This window comes from Phyllobates terribilis, unplaced genomic scaffold, assembly GCF_046119375.1.
Source record: "Phyllobates terribilis strain yellow unplaced genomic scaffold, ASM4611937v1 Scaffold_1__5_contigs__length_1240528914, whole genome shotgun sequence".
NCBI classification, from domain to species: domain Eukaryota; kingdom Metazoa; phylum Chordata; class Amphibia; order Anura; family Dendrobatidae; genus Phyllobates; species Phyllobates terribilis.
Window position 1 is genome coordinate 27,809,808 of NW_027362761.1, and position 22,395 is coordinate 27,832,202.

Below are 22,395 nucleotides of genomic sequence, written 5' to 3' on the forward strand. Positions count from 1 at the left end.
GCTTAAAATGACTGCCAAGCATTCCATATGGTAAAGGGGGGTACTATAGGCATGAGAACAAGATGCCACAAAAACAACTGCATCTCCTCCTACCGACAAAGGGATAATGGTTCCCTTCGCTCAACATTCCTTATGGATTGTGATCCACAAGAAGGATGGTCTAGAAGGCCATAGTAAGGATGGGTTCCTCAATGTTAATACATTGGCTGCTGAATAGCAAGGGGTCCTCATACTGTTCTTGCACAGGGATCTGCTAAGTTATCACTTAGTTACCGCTGAAATAAGCTAAAAAAATTATAGTTGGTGATTGGTTTCCAATAGGTAAAGTCAAAAGTGACTACCAACTTGTTGTCAATAATGGCTACCGCAGCATATGGGCTTGATTCTTCATATGTAGGTCAAGCATAACACGGATGTCTGATCACATATGGTGCCTGTACATTAATGAAGGTTGTCAGAGGAAGGCTCAGACATGCGAACTCTAAACTAAAAGGTTGATGAAGAAATTCAGCTTTTCCTTACATGTAACGATTTTTCCTTATCTCTCACAAAAATAAAAAATAAAAATCAATTCTGACATGAACATTTCTGAACATAATTGTATGTCAGCCATGCATGTAACGCAAGAGAACCATGCTCTGCTTGGCTTTTGTCATAAAATCTTTGTATGACCAGCAATGAAAGCACGGCCTGCACGATGATACATACAGTGATAATGGATACAGTGCTGCTAACAATCCAGACGGTCATTGTTCTCTGATGTGCAGCGTTGCCTTGCATTGCTGGGGCAGGTATATTACACACACATTTTAGACGAGACCCAACTAGTTCAAATATCTGTAGGATTTTATTATTGGAGTTGCTGTTACAATGTGTTCTGTAAGTCCAATTGTGGCGCTTGCAGCATGTAAAACGGAATCTACATCATGCGTTAGCAATGGGATGGTTGTCCTTCCAGCGTCAAACTGTGATCAGAGGTATGAGGATATCACTTACATCCTAACCACTTGTATACTGCTTGGTATTGCAAGTCAAACCTGGACAGAATCATGGTGCGCAAACCCAGTATTAACGAGAATGTTTCAGCAGGTTTTCGCCACCTAATCTGAGACCCTGATTCCAGCAATGTGTCACTTACTGGGCTGTTTGCAGTAGTATTGTTAGTCTACTGCTGTTAAAACAGTGATTTTATCACTGGAGGACTAGTAAACCTACTGCCATGTAGCCCACCATATTCATTACTTCTGTTTGACCTCACCCCCACCATGGATTGGCAGCTTTGTGTGTACACTCTGCATAGGCAGAAAGGTACCAATCAGTTGTGTAGGCGGGGTTAGACAGAGCTCAGCATTAAGAGAACTGTTAGATTTGCAAAAGATAAAGAAGTGAATATGATAACTACAGCAAGCAGCCTGTGATACATGACTGGAATCAGGGTCTCTGCCCCTACATCATGTGGCTCTTAGATGGAGTAGGAAAAACCTGGCAACAGATTACTTTTAACCTGCACAAGGACTACGGTGGCAGAAGTGGTTACAAACCTTGTCAAGTTGGCAATTATTGCCCAGGTCTTCAAAAAAAACAAACAACATTTCACCAATTATACATGGATATTTAGCACATGTAATTGAAGCACCTATGTTTTATGACAAATGTGTTGATTGAGAGCCACCTATCATGCTTCAGGCTATCAACACATAATGATGATGAATATGTATACATTGGTGATGGCTGTGCTTCCCAGTATGATGCTGTAATAATGAACATGCTGTGTTGTATAATGATAGCATGTAGCTGTACATTGAGAATGAACACGCTGGGATCTGGGATGTAACGTAATCAATGCCATTAATGAACAGACAGCTCTGAATGGTGATGGATCCTCCAACAATGAGCAGAAACACTGCTGGACCCTGATAAGGGGTAATCGTCCAGATACATACCTCCCCGACTCTCGCTGTCTGCTGGCTTCACCTGAATTGGTCGTGCCATCTAGAACCAGAGAACACTTGGGATAAATGTTTCTTACCCAAAGCATTACCCACTCAAAAAGGTTTTTTATTCTATTTTTACCTTGAAAAGCAGATATGGGATAAATCTAGGTGTCTGAATTCTATTGTAGGTATACAAATATATAAATATAGAAAAGAAAATGTTATTGACAAATGATTAGTGTACCTGTAACCTAAAATGACACCGAGAATGGCGTTAGAGAGCATTAAAAACAGACATCTGAATCAAAAAAGGGAAAAAGACTTGCAGATTGAATGAAGCTTTGTGAGGATAACACTCTATACACTAATGGAAAGGTAAAAGGCCATTATACGAAGAGGAAGGACCAAAAACGTGTTTACTCTAACCCACAATTTCCATAAAAAATAAGAAGAAACCACCATGGTCAGCAGGAGCCTTCGTACCACAGCAAAGCCGGGGAGACCCCTCGCCCATAGCGAATGGCCACAACGAGCCCAAAAGCCTGGGTCACATGCAGGATCAGGTCCCCACCAAAATATACAAAAGGAAGAATCGAAAAGTTGATATTAGTTAGGGAATGGAAAAGTGCTGCATACATGACGCCCTGGGCTAGTCACATATCCCCTTACATACAGTATATTGAGCAATGCAAAAGTCAAAAGAATTGTTACCATAAAAGCCTACATTCTGACCACTTGGGGATCTATAGCATATGATATTCACCAAGCAGTGTAGAATAATATCAGTGGTCCTAGGGAATGAACACTCTTTGTACAATATCACTCAAAGTTAGATAGTGAAAAAGAGTTGGTTCCCCCCTAAACAATGTCACAATTACCATATAGATGCGACCATGCATGTAGGTATTAATCTGTATATACTGTACATTGCAAATATCATAGCACATTCCTATCTTAGCTGCTCCGATATCCCTGCTTGTTCAGTATCTGTATTGTACCACACATTATCCAGTTTCCCAAAATGTAGAACATAAGAGAGCATTGCAGATTACCATTACAACCTATGCAATACATTTATCAACTAAATGAATGAGCAGAAAAAATAAGGTATGAGCACCTGAATGATAAAAGATGAAAATAAATGAGGGCACACAAAGTATTTTTCAGGCAGATTCCACCTTGAATCCGCCTGAAAAATGCTGCAAAAAAATAAGCATAATGCACGGCAGTGTAAAAACCACATTGCTGTGCAGATGTTCGGTCTTTTGTTACTTCTTTTAATCACATCAGAGTTTGGAAACCATGAAGGGGTTAAAAGAAGTAGCATGTTCATTCTTTGGGTGGTCTCCTTGCCAGCTAGTAGTTTAAGGTATAGAAGAAAAAAAAAAAAAAGACGCTGACGGCAGAGCAAACAGCAAAGCCGCTTCAGGAAAAGACTGGCGGCTTTCTCCTGAAGCGGCTTCGTCTAGGAGAGCCTCAGCGGGTCCGCCGGAGTCTTAAAGATGCTGTGTGCACGTACCCTTGGGCTGGCTTCACATGCCATGCTTTTCATGCTGAAAAAGATTTTTTTATTTAGGCTAATAACGTTGTGACCAGACATTACATTATTGTCTATAGTGAAGTGTAAAATGCACTACATACAACTAATTTTGGTTTGTGATGTTTTGGTGGCATTTATAGAGTCACAGGCATTTCTCTATAGGTCTCCAAAAATGCAAGGAAAAAGACGTACAACGTTATAAAATGAAAAACACCACTTTTAAACTGGGTGATATACAACTTTTCTCCTAATAGGCTGTCATTGATCACTGAGAGAACAAGTGCATGAGTTCTCTACATGACATTAACAAGGATTTAGTACGGCGGTCTAACTTATAGACAGCACCTAGGCACTCCTAACGCTTTCTCAGGCTGGTTGGTAAATCTGGTGCATCCTTAAACTAAGGCCAGGTTCAGACGAGCATATGAAAAACTGTCTGATTTTCATCCGTATTGTCATCCATATATTCCCATATGCCATCCATGTGTCTATGTTTTCACATCCGTGTAGCATCTGTATTTATACATCAACATTTTAAAATGCACAGGATCCAATACAGTATCCTATGTAATCGAACGTCTCCAGAAAATTCAGATGCTGTACAGATGATCCGTATGGGATTTGATTTTTTGGTACACCCATAGACTTGAATGGACAAGTCTTATCTGATATAAAGAAGAGAATAGAGCATGCTGACACCAGAACCGCCCTATTGAATTACATTGGTCAGTGTGCCGTCCTGATTCTAAAATGTACAGCACAGGTCCGTGCAATACATTAGTTACAACACATTTTTGAGCCCAGGATCGTGTTTTAGGACACACGCATTTCTCCACCCATTTACCATTGGGTCGTGGCTTGTAGACGCACATTCAAAGAACAAGTCTAAACTGCATAATAAATGTGGCACAATGAGTGAATTGCCACAAATTAGGTCAAATTTCTAGGAATGTGGCTTAGGCCTCATTCAGACTTCTGTGCTTGTTCACATGCCGAAAAAAATGGTATGAACGCCATCAGTGTTTTGGATCAGAGTTTCATCAGTGTTTGGTGAATGATTCCGTTTTTACAATAAATAAAATTTCAAAGCTTCTTCTCTCTATTGCAATGTTAATCAAGGACTTCATAGTGATGACATCTGCATGGCTTCCATGATTTTCACGGACAGATTGGGTAAGGCAGTTTATGCTTTTAACAAATGAAGCAGTACTTAGCCACTGATGCCCCTGCTACTCCATCACCACCTCTCCACTAATCCCCACTAGTCTGTAGCTGAGACATCACATCTACATCACAAATACAGCCGTCCATTAGGCCCAGTGGTCTCGTATACCCTGGTATCAATGCTGTGTGGAAAGAGAGGAGCGGAAGGGAGAAGCGAAGAGGGTTCCGATCTGAAAAAGGAGTTTCTATGTTCTCCCTGTTTTTGCATAGGGAATACAGATTATGAGCCCCATTAGGGACAGTGATGATGAAGTTTGTAAAGCACTGTGAAAATTAATGGCGCTATATAAATGAGTTAAATAAATAGCGTTTTATTTTTTTACATTTTTTTTAAAGAAGCAAAAATGCTGACAAAGCTTCAGAAAGACGACTGGGTGTTTTATTAGACATCTACCATAAAGTATTGAGCCTCTTCCTAGCGGAAAACACCGGAAGAATGTATAAGAATGTTACCGCTGTTAAACGCTTGGCGCATGTGAAAGCCTGAAGCGTAAGAAATACGCCGAAGAGCCTGAGCATAGCAGCAAGTTGTTTTCCCATACAAATTTATAGGACCATTCTTTTGATTATTTTGTTGGTGCATTTTTACCCATTTTTAAGCAGACCCACTCAAAAACGTTGGACAAAGAATGAAGGAGCAATGTTGCTAGTTAATCTCTGCTGCTTCTTTTCCTGCACAATAACAATCCCGAGGGAAGGGAACTTTGGTACAACTCCATACACTTCAATAGGGCTGAGTTGCAGCAGTCTGTCCATTCTAGGAAGGGAATAACCCTTTAATAAAAAAAGTAGCCATGCTCCACATTTTATAAGTCTTCCACTTGGTAGCCCTTCAGCTACTTACAAGAACCAGAAGAAGCAAGAGCGCAACGTATATGTCACTTGGTCCTGGGATTTAATGACGTGCCGATGACGATCTGCAATGTAGCAAGAGCAGGTCAGGTCCCCAGAGGTCACGGACGGCCAGGAACCCCGAGGAGAAGAGAGCATCAGGTTAGAACCGCGGCTGGATGTTCTTTCCCAAGCTACGTAGTTCTCGATGAGTGCTATGTTGTGAATAGAGAAAGCCTCAGTAATGCTACCCCTAACTTCACATCGCATGATCACTGGATGACCCCCTGACATACCAAAGCTGTCATCCATGTCACTACAGGGGGCTTTCTATGGATGCCCCAGTTTCAGTGGAAAACTACATTTATAGAGAATGAATGTCTACCCAAAAGTCTAATGACCTCTTGGGGTACACATGTAAAAAAAGCACAAAAAAACCACACACATACATATATATAGTACACATATGCACACACACAATATAATGACCCCAAACCAACATAAACCATTGACACATATATCCGGTAATCAATGGCTATACATATTACTATCGAACTGTCAAATGAAATAGTGGCCATTCTTATACTTTATTTTAGAATATCTTTTACGTTTGCAAATGTCAAGAACTATACATAAAAAATACGACTATTGAATATGGCTAATAAAACAAAAGAAAACAAATACATTTCCACACACAAAACAGCTTTCCATGACCCCCAAAAAAATATTTCCTCAGTGTGTCAGTTTTTACCATTGATGTTCCATCAGTGGTTTTCAAAGCTGAAAAACAAACAGCCCACGGACATTAATCTGTGCTGTCACTTTAAAGACACATAGACTTAAACAATTTTGATCTGTGACTGAAAAACGGACATGTCACCATTATATTTTTGGGGGACACAGAGTCCACAAAAAAAAACAGACATGTAAACAGTTCCATAGATAATGGGTACATGTTATTTGAAAAAAAAAAACACTAATAGAACACGTATGTGAAGAATGGATGTCTGAATGAAGCCTTTCAATACCAATTTGTTTTTGGCTGTTAAAGGGATTATATGACATTAGAAAAACATAACAGCTTTGAAGCCAAAATAATGCAACTGTCATTCATGTGCCATATGAAGTAATGCAGCACCGCCCATTCACGAGAACGAGGTCTCATTCAGCCATCCAAAATGTAAGAGCATTTTAAATCTTAAATACAGCCTTAGGCCACGGCCCCACTATCAGTATTTGGTCAGTATTCGGACAGTATTTTTTCTCAGGAGCAAGAGACAAAACCAGGAGAGGGTGATAAATGCAGAATTGGTGACTTGTTTCTATTCTACCTTTTCTCTGATTGTTCCGCACCTGGTTTGGGCTCCCACTCCTGAGAAAAAATACTGACCGGATACTGATACTGATGATAGACTAAGTTGCAATACCATGAACATATTGCATACATTATATAGCCGGCACATGAAAACAATATAGAACAGTAAATGGTAAGACGTCAATAGTAAGGAGAATATCTCTATAGCACGACGTTCAGATGAAGCAAGCCCAGAGGGGTTTTTACTGTCAGATTCATACTGAATCAGAACCAGTATCAAAATTTGGATGTGTAGCAGGCCCCTATATTTTTCTATGGGTTTGGTATTAAGGCTCTGTATGACTTGGAGGTAAATGTAGCTAAATAGTTTTGATACATTGCCACCAATGATGGTGAATATATTTCACTAGCCTTGAGATAAGGTGCCCATCAGTAATGTTACCTTACACAGCAAGAAGTGAGTATATACATGTCCTCCAACTACCAAGGAGTTTTAATGCAGGTCGGTGACTTTCTGCTACATTAGTAGATACCCCAAGTTGGGTCCATGTAGAAAGGATGTCGCAGGTACACCACATTTTTAAATGCATAAAATGTGTCACACGATACATCACTTCCAGCGTACTGTCGTGTTCCTAACACTTGTCTATGCAGCATTTGACACCTTTTAGAGAGTTTTTAAGTGTGAAAACATAAAAATCTGAAAATGTATGCATATGGAAGAAATCCATATTCTGACACACTTGGTCTCCTGATATGAATAGCTGGCAGTAAAGGCTTGCTATCACAATGGGGTGGCAGGATTAAATACAGCTCTACATCATAACATCTCTATTTCCTGACTTCGCTAATTCCAGTGTTAAGTTAAAGACAGGCACCATCTTGCAGAAATCCGGGAAAAGGTGCACGATCCCAAAGACCTGTTAAGAGCCCAGTTGGAATTCCATTTCAGGTTTCCCATGCTTTCTGCTTCTCTTCTGCTCGCTTGTCACCGTCTAAACATGTCTCTGCTTTTCTGTCTGTGTGTGGGGGTCTCTGTGCTTCCGCCCCAGGCTTCGCATCTGTCTCTCTACATTTCTGTGTCACTGGCTCTATACGCTCACATTTTGGGCTTGCTCCCATGTCACTCTGCTCTTGTGACTGTATAGAGAAACTTCGCTGGTGTTTTATCTCTTTTTGTCCGTGTGTCAGTTTTATTAGTGATTTTCTCCCCCAAATATTGCAAACCTTCTCCCATCCATTACAATGTTAATCACAGAGAGCGCTCGGATTGTGTGCTGTCCATGATTTTCACTGACCCATAGCATTTGGGCAATTTTGATCTCTCAGATGAAAAACGGACATGTTGTCGTGATTTTTCACTTGGTCTCCAAAGAAACAAGTTCATGTGAACAGCCCCATAGACTATAATGGGTACGAGTTCTATCCGAGAAGAACACGGATAGGACTCATACAGGAAAAACTGACGTCTAAATGAGGCCTTAAGATGGCCATAATGATTAGATAGTAATCGTTTGGCCAATATATGGCTCTAGTCACTCCGGCTAGACCCGGAGCTCCTGCATGCTCTATGTTCTCTAGGAGAACAAAAGGTGTGGAGATTGGAAAGCCATCAGGCCGGACCCTTCTTCCCCCCTACAGGCCCCACACACATTATCTGATCAGCAGTGATTAGCGAGTAAAGAATAGGTAACACAGGAGGATACATTTATTATGTCTTATATACTGAGATGCGTGTGCCCAATACATGCCACGGCATAACACAAAGGAAGGCGATTCTTAGCGTGCATGATAGTATACAATTGCATTTTAAGCCATTTCCTATTTGAAAAAGAAACTAGCTGTAGAATATATGAAGAAAACACAGAAGCACAACATGCAGAGTCATGTGAGAGGAGCACATTACACACAATGCCGAGCCGTGCATGTAGATACATCTCACATGCGTCTTCTCATGCACAGTGATGTATAGCAATAATGCACATATATACTCAGATACATACTGCACGCACACATCGTGCTACCCTGTACCTCTCCCCTCCCCCCAGACCTGTCACTCCAGCTCTAACAGCACCTCTCTGAAAAGGATGGGGTTACCATGGAAACAACTATTCACTGCACGGAACCTGACATTTACTGTCGTCGTGGCAACCAGCGCTTAGAGGCACACGCCACTTGTACCTCTTCTTTCAATATCTGTGTATGAGTGCATGTGTAAAATGCACAGACACTGACATTCTGTGAAAAGGGATGAACTGAGGGAAACCCAAAGAGGTGTACAGGGAGGGTCATGAGCGCTGGTCTCCTTACAGATATATAACCATACACATTAGTAGACTCTGTTACATTGATGGATATGCTTTTAGTGCATTAAAATGGAATACAGTTGTCTTTGTAGCTAGGTACAGAATTCACATGATTTTAAGGGGTATTCTCAAGTTTGGAAGTTATCCCCAAGCCGTGGGATAAGGGATAACTTTCCGGTCACTGGGGATCCAACCGCAAGGACCCTCATCGATCTAGAAAATCGAGCCCCGAATGGGAGAGCCATAGACCGGCTGAGCATAGCAGGGGTCCCATTAAGAATGAATGGATTGACCATCCCTCTATTCAAACAGAGTTCTACAGAGGCCTGGTTCTCAAGATCAGTGGGGGTCACTGCGGTCAGACCTCAAGAAAACAGGAAATTATCCCCTTTTCCAATCAGACATCAGGTGGAAGTGAGAGAGCATCCGCAGCTCTGCCAATTATATCTGAAGGAGTTCCATGAAGTGACCGCTGGGATTGCGTGACATAATCTCACACGATCTCCGGGAGAGCCAGTGCCGACCTGAATCATTGAGGAAGGGCCAAAGGTCCCTTTGCACCATATGAAAACACAAATAGTACTTGTGATAGTTGGGGGCCCTGTTGTATATTTTGCACTGGGCCCCTGAGCCTCAAATAATGAATTAATATATCCTGGGAATTAATATATCCAATTATATTCTGTAATTTGTAGAGCCTAATGTGTCTGCCGTCATCCAGCAGATTAAAGCCAGTGGTAGACATCGAACTAAACTTTTCCTATGCACTGCAGACCAATTATAAGGCTTTACTTCCCTGGCTGAACTAATGGCATGATGCCGTACCACTTGAAACCAGAATTCTAATATAAAATCTGTTTTATGTCAGCGCATGCCATGTGTTAGGGGAAGTCATCTGGGTCATGGGGGCAGTACTGGAGCCAGGCAGAGTCACAGTGTCCTGTCTGTCAACAAATACATTTTACCTTGATTGACACTCTCCCCCCTCAGCACAGCTAAATAGGTGTTTCTTTCACATTTCCTTATAAGCTTTTCTATAGAACTTTAACAAATGAAAAAAAAAAGTTACAAAAAAAGTGTAAAAAGAGATTAAATTCATGCCAAAACAAGCGTTGTCTCTGTAAAGAAAGCTAAAGTGGGGACAATTTACAGGCTTTTTTGGCTTATTCCTCTGGAGGAAGAAGGAGTGTATTTCAGGGGGATCAAGAAGAGACATTTCTGCAATAAATAAATATAAAATAATTAAATTCAAAACTAAAGTTTGAAAGCAGAGAGTTGTATTGCTCTACTGATCTTTCTCCAAAACAGCAGGTGTTGGGGGGATTTCCTAATATGCAATGGATAATATTTACCAAAAGTGGTCCAAGAAAAGGCTGCTGAGAGGGTCATGAGCATGTAAGGCTCACTGGTACAAGAGGGGACTATCCGTCTAATCTGATCCCACATAAGTGTTACTGTAGCACAAATTGCTTACAAAGTTAAAGTTGTCTATTGAGCAGCTCAGAGCAGTTATTTTACTTATTAGATTCTAGCAGGGTGGGCTCTTCCACCTTGAATGACAGCTATGGTGAAGAGGACTGTAGAATTAGGAGAACCACCAAGCTCAGCACAAGTTCTGCTGTAACACATTCAGGATGTATTTAATATAGAGATCACTGGGCATCTGAACAAGCAGGCAGTGAGAGCCATGATTAAGAGACCTGCTCTGAAAGCTGCGGGCTGGTCATTTTGCAAGATTTATAACAGCATCCCTTTTCAGAAGATAAGAGCCTGAGCAGGTAACTACTCAGTTAGCAATGTTAGACAGGTGATTGTATTATTATCATGGCTGGTTGGAGTATAAAGGTACACAAAAAAAACAACTTGTGTCACCAATTTTTAGATGGAAGATATCTATACAGTGAGCACCAGACTACATCACACGTGATTAACTCCATTGTATTTTACCTAATCTAAAGATAACAAAGACTCACCACCTTAGGGTTACTCTATTTTCTAGTTAGGCTTTTATCGGCCATATAAATATATAAATATTCCTTATGCACTAATGTTGGACGGATACTTTATGGATCCAACAAGGAATTGACCAAAAATCTTTTTTGCACTAAGCACTTGTCACTTTAATCTAAATAGGATTGAGAAATAGTGGTCTGAGATAATTATTTATAAAAAATATATATTTTACATGTACCCTAATTATGTACCCTCTATATTATATATGTACCCTAATTATGTCCAACTGTGATTAAAAGAATATTGGAGTTAACAGTGTCCTCCCTGTCTAGTCTGTAAATTGACTACTGTCAAATTTATGGCCCATTTGGACAAGCTGACCACTGCCATTAAGTGACGGCCAAATACAAGCCTATGTAAAGCGCACCTGTCAGCAGGATTGTGCTCAGTAAGCTACATACACTGTCAGGTGGGCGACATTACATTGATTAAAATGATACTTTGGTTGATGAAATCCGTCCTGTGGTTCTTGTGTAATCTTTACTTTCAGTTTGGAGATATTGATATGCTCGAGCTCCGGGGCGGCCTGTGGGGGGCGCTCTATCTGGTGCTCTGCTTATATATTCATCTGTATGCTCTTATGACAGCTCACTGATCGTTCACTGACCTGCCTCCTATTTTACATAATGCATCTAGTAGTGGGGGACTAGGTTCAATTGTGGAACCAGTGCTACAGCCATTTCACCAAAGTATTCCATGAGCCGTTTTTCAACAAAACAATGCCAGGCCACATGTTAATCGTGCTACTGTGAACAGCTTGGGTGGTGTAAATGCTTGGTGTATTTCACATTGCAGTTAAATAAAACACCGCCTTATTCTCAAAGAGGGGTATTCTAAGGGTTCGCTCACACTTGCGGCTCTGCAAATCGGATCACGCACACCCGTTCAAGTCTATGGGTGCTTGTAAAACATCGGACTGCACTCAGATGTCATCCAAGCGCAGTCTGACATCTGTGGACTCACACAATGGAGAAGATGGAGAAATTAAGTTCTCCATCTTCTCCGCATCTGTGATTACGATTCTCTCATCCAAGAGAATCGGATCAAAGTAAACTGACATTGTGATCACACTCTGACAGAGTTTGAGCCAAGTGTCATTATCATAATTTGTCCCGATGAACCATCGCTCATGTAACCCTGAACTAAGGGCTCACACTCATCAGCATAAATAAAATCGGTCCGATGTTGTTCTTGAAAAGTAGCACAAGTGTCATGCTAGTACAATGGGATTTTCTCCCCTAACATCTGTATGACATACGTATGCAATGCGTTTTTAACATCAGCTTTTACATCAGCTATAATTATATGCCACCTGTCATTATAGCCTCCATGTCATTTAAAGCTGGTTTACTAACTAATAAAACAATCTTATATACAGATATAGATAGATAATAGTAAAGAAATATGTCAGTGAGATGTATAGAATCAGTGCTTTGCGAGTGTAATTTTCTGTACTTGTATTTCTGATTAAATAAATTAAAGAAAAAAATGGTTATTCTATTCTGACGGTTCACGAATTTACTGTACTCGGCTGATGAAATGTCAAGTTTCCTATGAGATGGGTGTGTAAAAAACGCATGGTCTGTGTGCCGTACAATTTTTTTGCATTGGCAAGTCTCGTCCGATACACACGGCCACTGGCAGCATGCTGTGGTTTTTCTCAGTCCGATCCAAGCTGCGGAAAAAAAATCACAGATGATCACAGAATCATTGACTAACATTAGTCAGCGTACAATTCGATTTTTTATCGCTTTGCACTTGTCCGTTTTAAACGCAGATGAAGATGAGCCCTAATTCTGAGGATAGCAGTGCAACGGACAGCTTATTTTTCCAATAAAGTCCCCATTAGCCACTGGCTGATGGCAAATCATAGGATTTGAAGTTCTGCAACAGCTGGTAAGCTGTAGGTTGTAGGTTCCTACAGTACATATATATAGCTCTGTGTAACCCCCAGAGGCAGCTTTTTCATCTACTAATTCTTTCAGTCTATAAACACTCATTGATTAAACAATTGGTGAATCCAGACTGGTTTTAATGTGAATCTACTGAAAAAACAAATCTGACAATTTATACTCCTATGAGCGTGCCTTTCAAACCGGCTCAGGCTGCGTACTCATAGCAGTGAAAGCACCATGGCCACTTAGATGGGCACGACAATCATCACCCATAATGCTAAGGACAGGTTCACATTGTCACATACTAGCATGAGCAAATGTCATTTTCCATTCAAATATAGGCAGTTCCTTTGAAGCAGCAAAATATTCTGGTTATTACGTTTATGGTACTTTTCCCTTTGACTACCATGGAATATAAACACAAAATCCTAAAACAAAAAAAAGTAATGAAACGTATGAGCTACCCCTTCTCTCCTTATTTTCTTTTCTCTCTTTTATTCTGCAGCCTAAATAGGCAACCAGTATATGGAGATTTACTGGTAGATTTTTGACAATAGGTCCTTAGCAGATTATGATAGTTTAAAGAGAACCTTTCTCTGGATTTTTACATTTAAAGGGAACCTGACAGGTGATAAATGCCTTTGTGTGCATATAGGCAGAGGCTTGTCAATCACTGCCAGCAGGCGGGAAGAAGCCACTGGGTGACCCGCCTGTACGGTCACCGGCATCTATTAAAGTATGTTTTTCTCTGAAACGCCACAGGGACTCAAACATATATGGCTGAGATCATACAGCCACTGTTTGGGCAGCATGTATCACCTGTCAGGTTCCCTTTAAACTGAGTACCTCCTCCAATCGGTACTGCTCTACTGATTCTGGAGTTTTTCTTTTTCTTCTGTGTCCCTCTGTTCCAAAGTTTTGCCCCCCCCACACTGGTAAAAAAAAATGCCCCCCACACCGGTAAAAAAAAATGCCCCCCCACACTGGTAAAAAAAATGCAAGTTTCCATTCAACCGACTGGGCATATACCACAGAACTTCCCTGTTGGCATTTCCTTGTTCACCTCTGGCCAATCAAAACATAGACACACCCACAGGCAAGTTCTGTGGTACACGCCCAGCTGGTTGAAGGGCATAACTTTGGAAAGGAGAAGAACAGAAGAACAATAAAACCGGTTCCAGAAACAGGGGAGCAGCAGCAGTTGGAGGAAGAACTCAGATTAACTTGGCATACCTTCGAAAACCGAGATCTAAACAAGTTTATTTTACAGTTCTCATACTTGATGATGAAATTGTAAGTTGAAACAAAAAATTGACCACCTAGGTTGCAGCCTTGATTTATGTTCCTGATTTCCATTTAGAGGGTGCAAATCTGTTGTCACTAACAACAAATGTTACCAATAATGGTGTCTGACAACTCTTCAAATTAGATTTTTAAGCCTCTTTACGACACATAAGTACATCCAAGGTCGTCTCCCTGCATTTGATGCGGGCTCTGGCACTGAGCCCGCACCTGTTCCTGCACATGACAGCGGATCTTATCAGCTGTCATGTGCCTCTAACGGCCGTGGGTGGATCCGAGATCCACTTGCAGCTGTTAACCAGATAAATTTAACATGCGCCAGCCGGAAGCGCATCACAAGTCCCGGGTTGTCAAGACAGCCGGGGGTCAGCAGAAGACCCCTGAGCCTGTCATTGTAAATCTATGAATAGTGCACAATGTGAGGATTCACAAGTCTGCAGTCACACAGAGTTACATAGAGTGACTGCAGACTTGTAGCTCAAGACCAGACAACCCCTTTAACACTTAAAAAAACAGTAACTTATTCAAATCAGTACAAAGTTGCAATTTGCTCACTTTGAAGCCAGCATTTTTGATCAGTAACCAGTAACCACTCCATCAGCCTTAAAAAAATACTGATTTTGATGTGGGTCTTCCTATTTCGTGCTGGTGTTGTAAGACCAGTGGCCCAAGGTCATTTAATCCCTTAAAAAAATCAGTTACTTATTCAAATCTGGGATAATTGGCTATTTACCCAATTTGATGACGGTTTTCATGACCAGAACCCGTTTGGCCCAGGCTGGAGTGAGCTGAATTTTATGTGGGCCATCACTATCTGTGCATTGGTGGTGTGAGATCAGTGGTCCAAAGTCATTTAAGCCATTAAAACACAAGTTTCTTATTCAAATCTGGGAGAATAGGCTATTTACCCAATTTGATGACAGTTTTTATGGCCAGAACCCATTTGTGCCAGGCTGGAGTGACCCTTAAAGACACCAGTTACATATTCGAATCTGTGAAAATGGCTATTTGCCTACTTTAATGCTAGTTCTGATGCTTAGAACCTATTTGGGCCAGGCTGGAGTGACCTGAATTTGATGTGTGGAATCACTATCTATGTAATGGTTGTGTGAGATCAGTGGCCCAAAGTCATTTAACCCCTGAAAAACACCAGTTACTAATTCAAATTGTTAAAATTGACTGGCTGCCCACTTTGATGCCAATTTTTGTAGCAGTTTTATCATTTTGTAGCTGCTTTTAAGTATATTCACATCAGGGCACGTCGCTGCATTGTATATTATTATTTTGATTTTTGTTGTTATACCTGTAAAAAAACTGAAAAAAAAGAACTTCAGCCTCGAATAAGAAACTGGACAAAGAAACCAACTTCAGCATCGTGCTTCCTGGTAGTGTGATGTAATGTGGTACACTCCAAATAGTCCAGAAAACAGGAAGGCCACAGGGGCAATTGAAAACATTTAGGCCACGTTTACATGTCCAGCATTTGGTCAGTATTTTACATCAGGGAGAATATAGTTAATTTTCTCCCCGCTGCATTTGGCTGTGTGCAGGCGCCGCGCAGCATAATAACGCTGTTAACTAGCAGATTAACTGCACATCTGCAGGTTAATAGCGTTATTTTTGCTGACATGTTTATTTGCTTTTCTACTGTTTCATCCTCCAAGTGGGTTCCTTGGATTTTTGAACGTGTTGTCAGCCTTCCTCTCTGCTCTTGGCTATACTACTTGTCCTGGCCATACAGCCCGCAGCCACATTTTCTTCTGATTATTGAAACAGTCTTACAAAATTTCTGCAATAAAGGATCCATGTAAACGCAGAGTTACCATAGTATTATAGAAGTTACTAAAGATCTAGTGTAATGCTCCATAGTTGTACAGAATGTACCTTTTAGATGGAGCAGAGCTCCAGTATTTGGCTTACAAATACTGATGTAAAATACTGACCAAATACTGAACGTGTGAATGTGGCCTTACTTGTAAAATTACACAGGTACATCCAGATTAAAGGAAACCTGTCACCAGAAATAACGCTATTAACCTGCAGATATGCAGTTAATCTGCAGGTTAAAAGCGTTATTATGCTGCTCGGTGCCTGCACACAGCCAAATGCAGCGGGGAGGAAATTAACTATATTCTCCCTGCTAGCATTCGGTGTCAGTCATGGAGGCAGGACACCGCAAGTTCAGTCAAAGCTCAGACTACAGAGCAGCGGCTGTAACCGCACCCCCGCCCCTGACTGACAGCTGAGCCTCAATGCAGTCAGTCAGGGCCGGGAGCATGGTTACAACGGTCACTGTCTATTCTCAGAGAGCGGTGACTGAACCCGGGGCACCCCCACCTCCATGACTGAAACCGAATGCTGGTCCGGAGAATAAAGTTAATTTTCTCCTTGCTACATTAGGCTGTGCGCAGGTGCCGGGCAGCATAATAACGCTGTCAACCTGCAGATTAACCCCATATCTGCAGGTTAAACAAAGACTAAATTCCTATGTAGCAATTACAGTTACTTTCTGGTATAGTAATGCAGATAAACATATGGTGCAGTGATTCCTGAGCTTCACTGTCTGCTTATGTGCACAGTCCTTATCAAGCTGACTGCAGCTGAGGCCAAGGTTCCTCATATACAGGATCAAAGGCTGCTCTCCTACCTGCTCCTTCAGGAAGACTCACTCACACATAAAATGTCTCCTTCCCTTCACTGCTAGGCCCAGAACCAGGTCATGTGGGCTCACCATGTGATATTATGCCACATATGGAAAGCAGGGCTGCTTCATTAACTCTTTACAACCTCCTGATAGCAGAACATAATAAGTACATCACTTTATGCGTATATAAACCACTTCTCTGTACTGAATCCTCATGTACATTATTTGCAAAGGGAAATGTGTACAATGTGCAAACATAATGAGGTAGCAGCTGACTCTGCTCCATCTAAAAGGTACATTCTGTACAACTTTGGAGCATTACACTAGATCTTTAGTAACTTCTACAATACTATGGTAACTCTGCGTTTACATGGATCCTTTATTGCAGAAATTTTGTAAGACTGTTTCAATAATCAGGAGAAAATGTGGCTGCGGGCTGTATGGCCAGGACAAGTAGTATAGCCAAAAGCAGAGAGGAAGGCTGACAGCACTCACTATATTGGACACACGTAAAAAAATCCAAGGAACCCACTTGGAGGATGAAACAGTAGAAAAGCAAATAAACAGCGTCCAATCCAGGGTAAAATTTCAACGTTTCAACCTAAGTCATATAGCCAGTCATTGTTAGTGTCTGTATAGCTACGGAGGTCACTAGGGTGTCCCAATATACAGCAACATGTACATGTATATGTGGCACCCCAGGGGTCTGGTTACCACAGTAATAGAAATATTATGTCTGAGAGCAAGTGGGAGGTTTCTCTGGTCAGGAGCCCTAAGCATGCAACAATGCCCACCCAGACCTGGGAGGGGAGGAATCTGCCCTTATAAACTGGGTCTGGGGCGGGATTAAGTGAGTCAGAGTCTGGAGACAGTTCCAGACACAGGGAAAGTGTCAGCAAGGAGCTCTGTAGGAGCAGGAGCGAGTGCCAGGGGCTGGAAGCTAGATAGCTCGCCCTGGCTGAAGACATTAAGACCGGACACGGAGTCCGAGGCTGTGGGGACATCCAGGTCCAGCAGCAGAATTCAACCGGCAGGGGATTCCATGTCCTCTGGCCAGAGAAGCCCGGAGGCACGGTCACAAGCAAGGGACCAGCACCGCCATCGTGAAGCGGAGGCTAACAGAAGGCCCCAAGTCACTGGCCGTACGGGTGAGCACCACACGGTATACTCAGGGACGTGGGCTACTTCTACCCGCACACAGCAAGGTAGCCAGGAAAGAGTACAGATAGACGGGGAGGCCTACAACTCCACCTGGCCAGGGGAGATCCTGCTAGCTCTCAGACTGACCAGGCCTCTACTGCTAGCCAGTACTCCCGGGAGGGTCAGCTTTATAACATCAGTAAAGACCCTGAACTGCACTGCAAAGACTCTGAGTTATTCCTGCTGCGCTCGTGCACCATCACTCCCATCATCCACACTAACTGCCCTGAGGCTATACTCCTCCCGTGGGGAGTCATCCCGTTCTTAGCTGCACACACAACACCGGCCTCAGCGGTCTGCCTTGCAGCGGCGGTCCCCACTGACCGCAATCCACGGGTGGCGTAGTCGGACTATTATCTCACTAATAAGACTGCCACTGAATTGACCACCCTGGGCACGGACCGGGTCAGCGCCACGGAGACTACAACCCTCAGCGATCCGGCTCTGGGTATTCTCTGCACAACACAGGCCCAGGGGGCGCGTCAACTTTGGCGTAGTCGGCAGGATTCAAACCAACCCGCCCCAACGGGTATTGCGTGCCTGAAAAAAGACTTTTGCACTTACCTGAGAGAAGTTTCCCGCCGTCCGGAGTCGTTTCCCGCCATCGAACGCCATCTTGGGTCGTTTCCCGCCATCTTCTGCCGTCTTCCCGCGATCCGCAGCCGCTTCCCGCCATCGGACGCCATCTTCGGGACGCTGCGCGGGAAGAAGAGGGGCGTGGACGCCGAAAGCGCGCGAGATCCGAAGCTCCGCCCCACACGCTGACGCTGCGCAAGGTCCTGGAAGGGAGAGGGAGCGACGCTGACGTCACAGGAGCGCGACGCAAGGTCCTCAACCCCGACGATCGACTGCGGAGCCGCGGCCTACGGAAGAGGATCATCGCAAGGTAGGCCACGGTCCACTAGGGGGGAAGGAGGATGTCGGATACAGAGGGAAGCTCCACCGCCACAGCTGCCGTCAGCGCAACCGCTGCTGCGGTCATGCAATTCACCATGCCCTATATCCCGGGGGCAACCTGGCTACCCCAGTACTCAGGGGAGTCACATACCCTAAGTGACTTTAGGGAAAGACTGGATAGCCTCTTCCAGGTATACCCCCTCACGGAAGAGCAAAAAGTGAGCATCCTGGTGGCCCAGTTAATCGGGGCAGCCCAAAGGGAGGTAAAGTCCTGGCCACCTAGGAAGAAGAGGACTGTCAGAGAAATACTAGCCCGGCTGAAAGACACATTTGATACCCGAACCTCAGCCGAAATAAAGCTCAGATTTTACGGGTGCAAACAACGGGCACATGAAAGTATAAGAGACTATGCTCTAAACCTACAAGAGGCCCTGTGAGCCATTAAGCAGGCAGACCCTGACAGCGTGGGGAATGAAGACAAGCTGTTGACCGAACAATTTATTGAGGGTCTACTGTGCAATGCCCACCGAACCCAGTTGCGGGCAATGGCCTTACAGGACCCTGACCTGGACTTTGCACAGTTCAAGGACAGAGCCATTCGGGTGCTCCGAGAGCTGGCACCAGGTGGCGCTGTGACCCACAGGCGCCCTGCTATCACTTATCACCAGGACGCGGCGCCCTTGTCTGCAGGGCCTGTGGGAGCTGATGCGCAGGCTTTGAACAATAACCCGGCTACAGACCTGCACCATCAGGTCCAAGAGCTGACTAAGAGCGTTGCCGCGCTAACCAGAACTGTGCAGTCTTTACAGGTCTCTTCTCCAGAAAAGATCCAGCTGGCATCCGGACCGGAGGACGTCCCGTGGCGCCGACTGAGGAGGACCCCACCGGCCAGAGGAAGACCCAGCGACCGATACAACGAGGACGGACAACCCATCTGCCGCCGCTGCAATCAACCCGGACATATGGCAAGGTACTGTCTTTTAAACGGGCACAACCTGGGGTAGAGGGCCAACCCCCAGGCATAAGATCATCAGGCCCATCGAACTGGCGTGATAAATACGTAGGGGGACGTCCGGTCTTGCCTGTGGTACTGGATGGCATTCCTATGAGTGCCCTACTAGACAATGGGTCACAGGTGACTACCATCCCGTAAGTGCTCTTCAAGCGGTACTGGAATGACTCGGACATAACCCGCTACCCAGATGACGACCTGAGCATTATCGCCAGCAATGGTCAGCCCGTGCCACAGATAGGATTTAAAGAGGTGACCATCAAGGTTGGTAAGGTTGAACTGCCGGCACAAGGACTGATCATTGTGGACATTGACCGCCGCGAGAGTCACCCAAAAATAACCCTAGGTACTAACGTAATCGAAAACTGTCTTGCAGAGGTGATTCTTATTTTGAAACAGGTTGCCAAAAACGCCAGTTCCAGCCAGCAGCGTGTCCTCCAAAAAGAGATCCGGGCACTGATGAAATGGCAACAGGTGGAACTATCTGGTGGTGAGATTGGTAGCGTGAGAATGTGTGACCCGTTCCGTATTGCCATGCCCCCGAAAAGTGAGATGATGATTTGGTGCCAGGCAGCTATTGGTCTAAGAGGTAGAGACTACCAAGCAATGGTAGAACCCGTCTACTCAGACAGTAGGCCCACCATTTTGACAGCACGGGGGGTGGTCGATGTACGCCATGGGAGGGTGCCCGTCCGCATCATAAATATCGGGGAGAGAGAAGTATACCTGCCCCGGTATGCCACGCTAGCCAAATTGTTCACCATCAACCAGAACTCTGTACGATGAATGGAGCCCCGGTGTCTACAGACACGCAGCTGTCTCCTGGTAAATTTTATAATTATACAATTAAGTGGCTATTATATTAACTGACACGATGGACTATACCTCACATGCCCCTGATGAAGCCACCTTGAGTGGCGACACGCGTTGGGCACGGGAGCTTCAGCTATACCTTCCCATGCACAGGCTGTATCTTTGTAGCACTTATCTACCCTAGGTCTCAATGCATATTTGGTTGTCCTACAAGCTTCAGGGGCAGATTTAGCCACTGATATTGTATATATGTTTGCATTTGTGGGGTAAAAGGTGGGGCATGGGCAATATATATACTTTTCTATATTTATTGTTATTTGGTGCCCCATATATGATGATTCTCATCTCTAGCTACCGATAGGTTTCTGAGGTTATGTATACACATTTATATATTCTCACCTAATCATTTTTGTGTTCTGTATGCCTCATGAGATTTTCTATTTGGGTATGTGCAATATAGAGTTTGGGGAATATTGACCATCACAGATACCCCGTTTCAGCCTGTGCAATTGTTATCCTATTTCTTACTTACTTACGTGCAGTACTATGCATTATATTCCACCAAAATATAGGAAGGTACTCTGCTATAGCTGGCTCCCCTAGTAGTGGCTTTTGTCCACTATTTTTTATGGTGTTTTAATTGTCGGTCGGTATATTCTTCTGTATATGTGTGTCAGGATTTATATGTTTTGAATAAATTGATATATATTTATGGTAAATTATTCATTGTTGATTATTTGGGTGATCACCGCTAGCAAGCATATCTCCCTTTTTTCTTTCATTGACAGGCCGTGGAACCCTTGCCTCCATCTCAACCAGAGGAAGGTAACGGCTCTAAGAAACCAATGGAGGACTGGTGTCAGCAACTGCATTTGGGTACTGACTCCACTCCCTCACACCAAAAACAGGGAGTCTATCGGGTGGTTCAAGAGTACGAGAGAGTGTTTAGTAAACACCCGCTGGACTTCGGGCGAGTAAAGGGGGTAGAACATCACATCCCCACGGGAGACCATCCTCCCATAAAGGAGAGATACCGACCCGTACCCCCTGCACACTATCAACACGCCAAGGGGATGCTAAAAGACATGAAGGAGGCTGGGGTAATTAGGGACAGCTGTAGCCCCTGGGCAGCTCCACTAGTCCTAGTGAAAAAGAAAGACAACACCATGAGAATGTGTGTAGACTACAGGAAGGTCAACCGTATCACACACAAAGATGCGTACCCGTTACCAAGGATAGAAGAGTCCTTAGCTGCATTAAAATCTGCTAACTTCTTCTCTACTTTGGATCTCACTAGTGGGTACTGGCAGGTTCCTGTAGCAGAGGCGGACCGGGAGAAGACCGCATTCACCACCCCGATGGGACTCAGCGAATGATGGAATGCTGTCTGTTACACCGGAACTTCGAGACTGTCCTATTATACCTGGTCGATGTCATCGTCTATTCCAAGACCTATGAGGACCATCTGG

The 22,395-nt window shown here is 43.5% G+C and overlaps 1 protein-coding gene across 2 annotated transcripts in view; it reads right to left on the reverse strand.

The window, feature by feature from the left end:
* The window catches only part of CELF5 (CUGBP Elav-like family member 5), a 205,104-nt gene that overhangs the window by 37,652 nt on the left and 145,057 nt on the right, over positions 1 to 22,395 (reverse strand). For both annotated transcript variants that reach the window (XM_073660445.1, XM_073660446.1), the window contains exon 3: positions 1,944 to 1,992. In XM_073660445.1, coding sequence (XP_073516546.1) covers positions 1,944 to 1,992 — 49 coding nt within the window. The remainder of the gene's footprint in view (positions 1 to 1,943; positions 1,993 to 22,395) is intronic.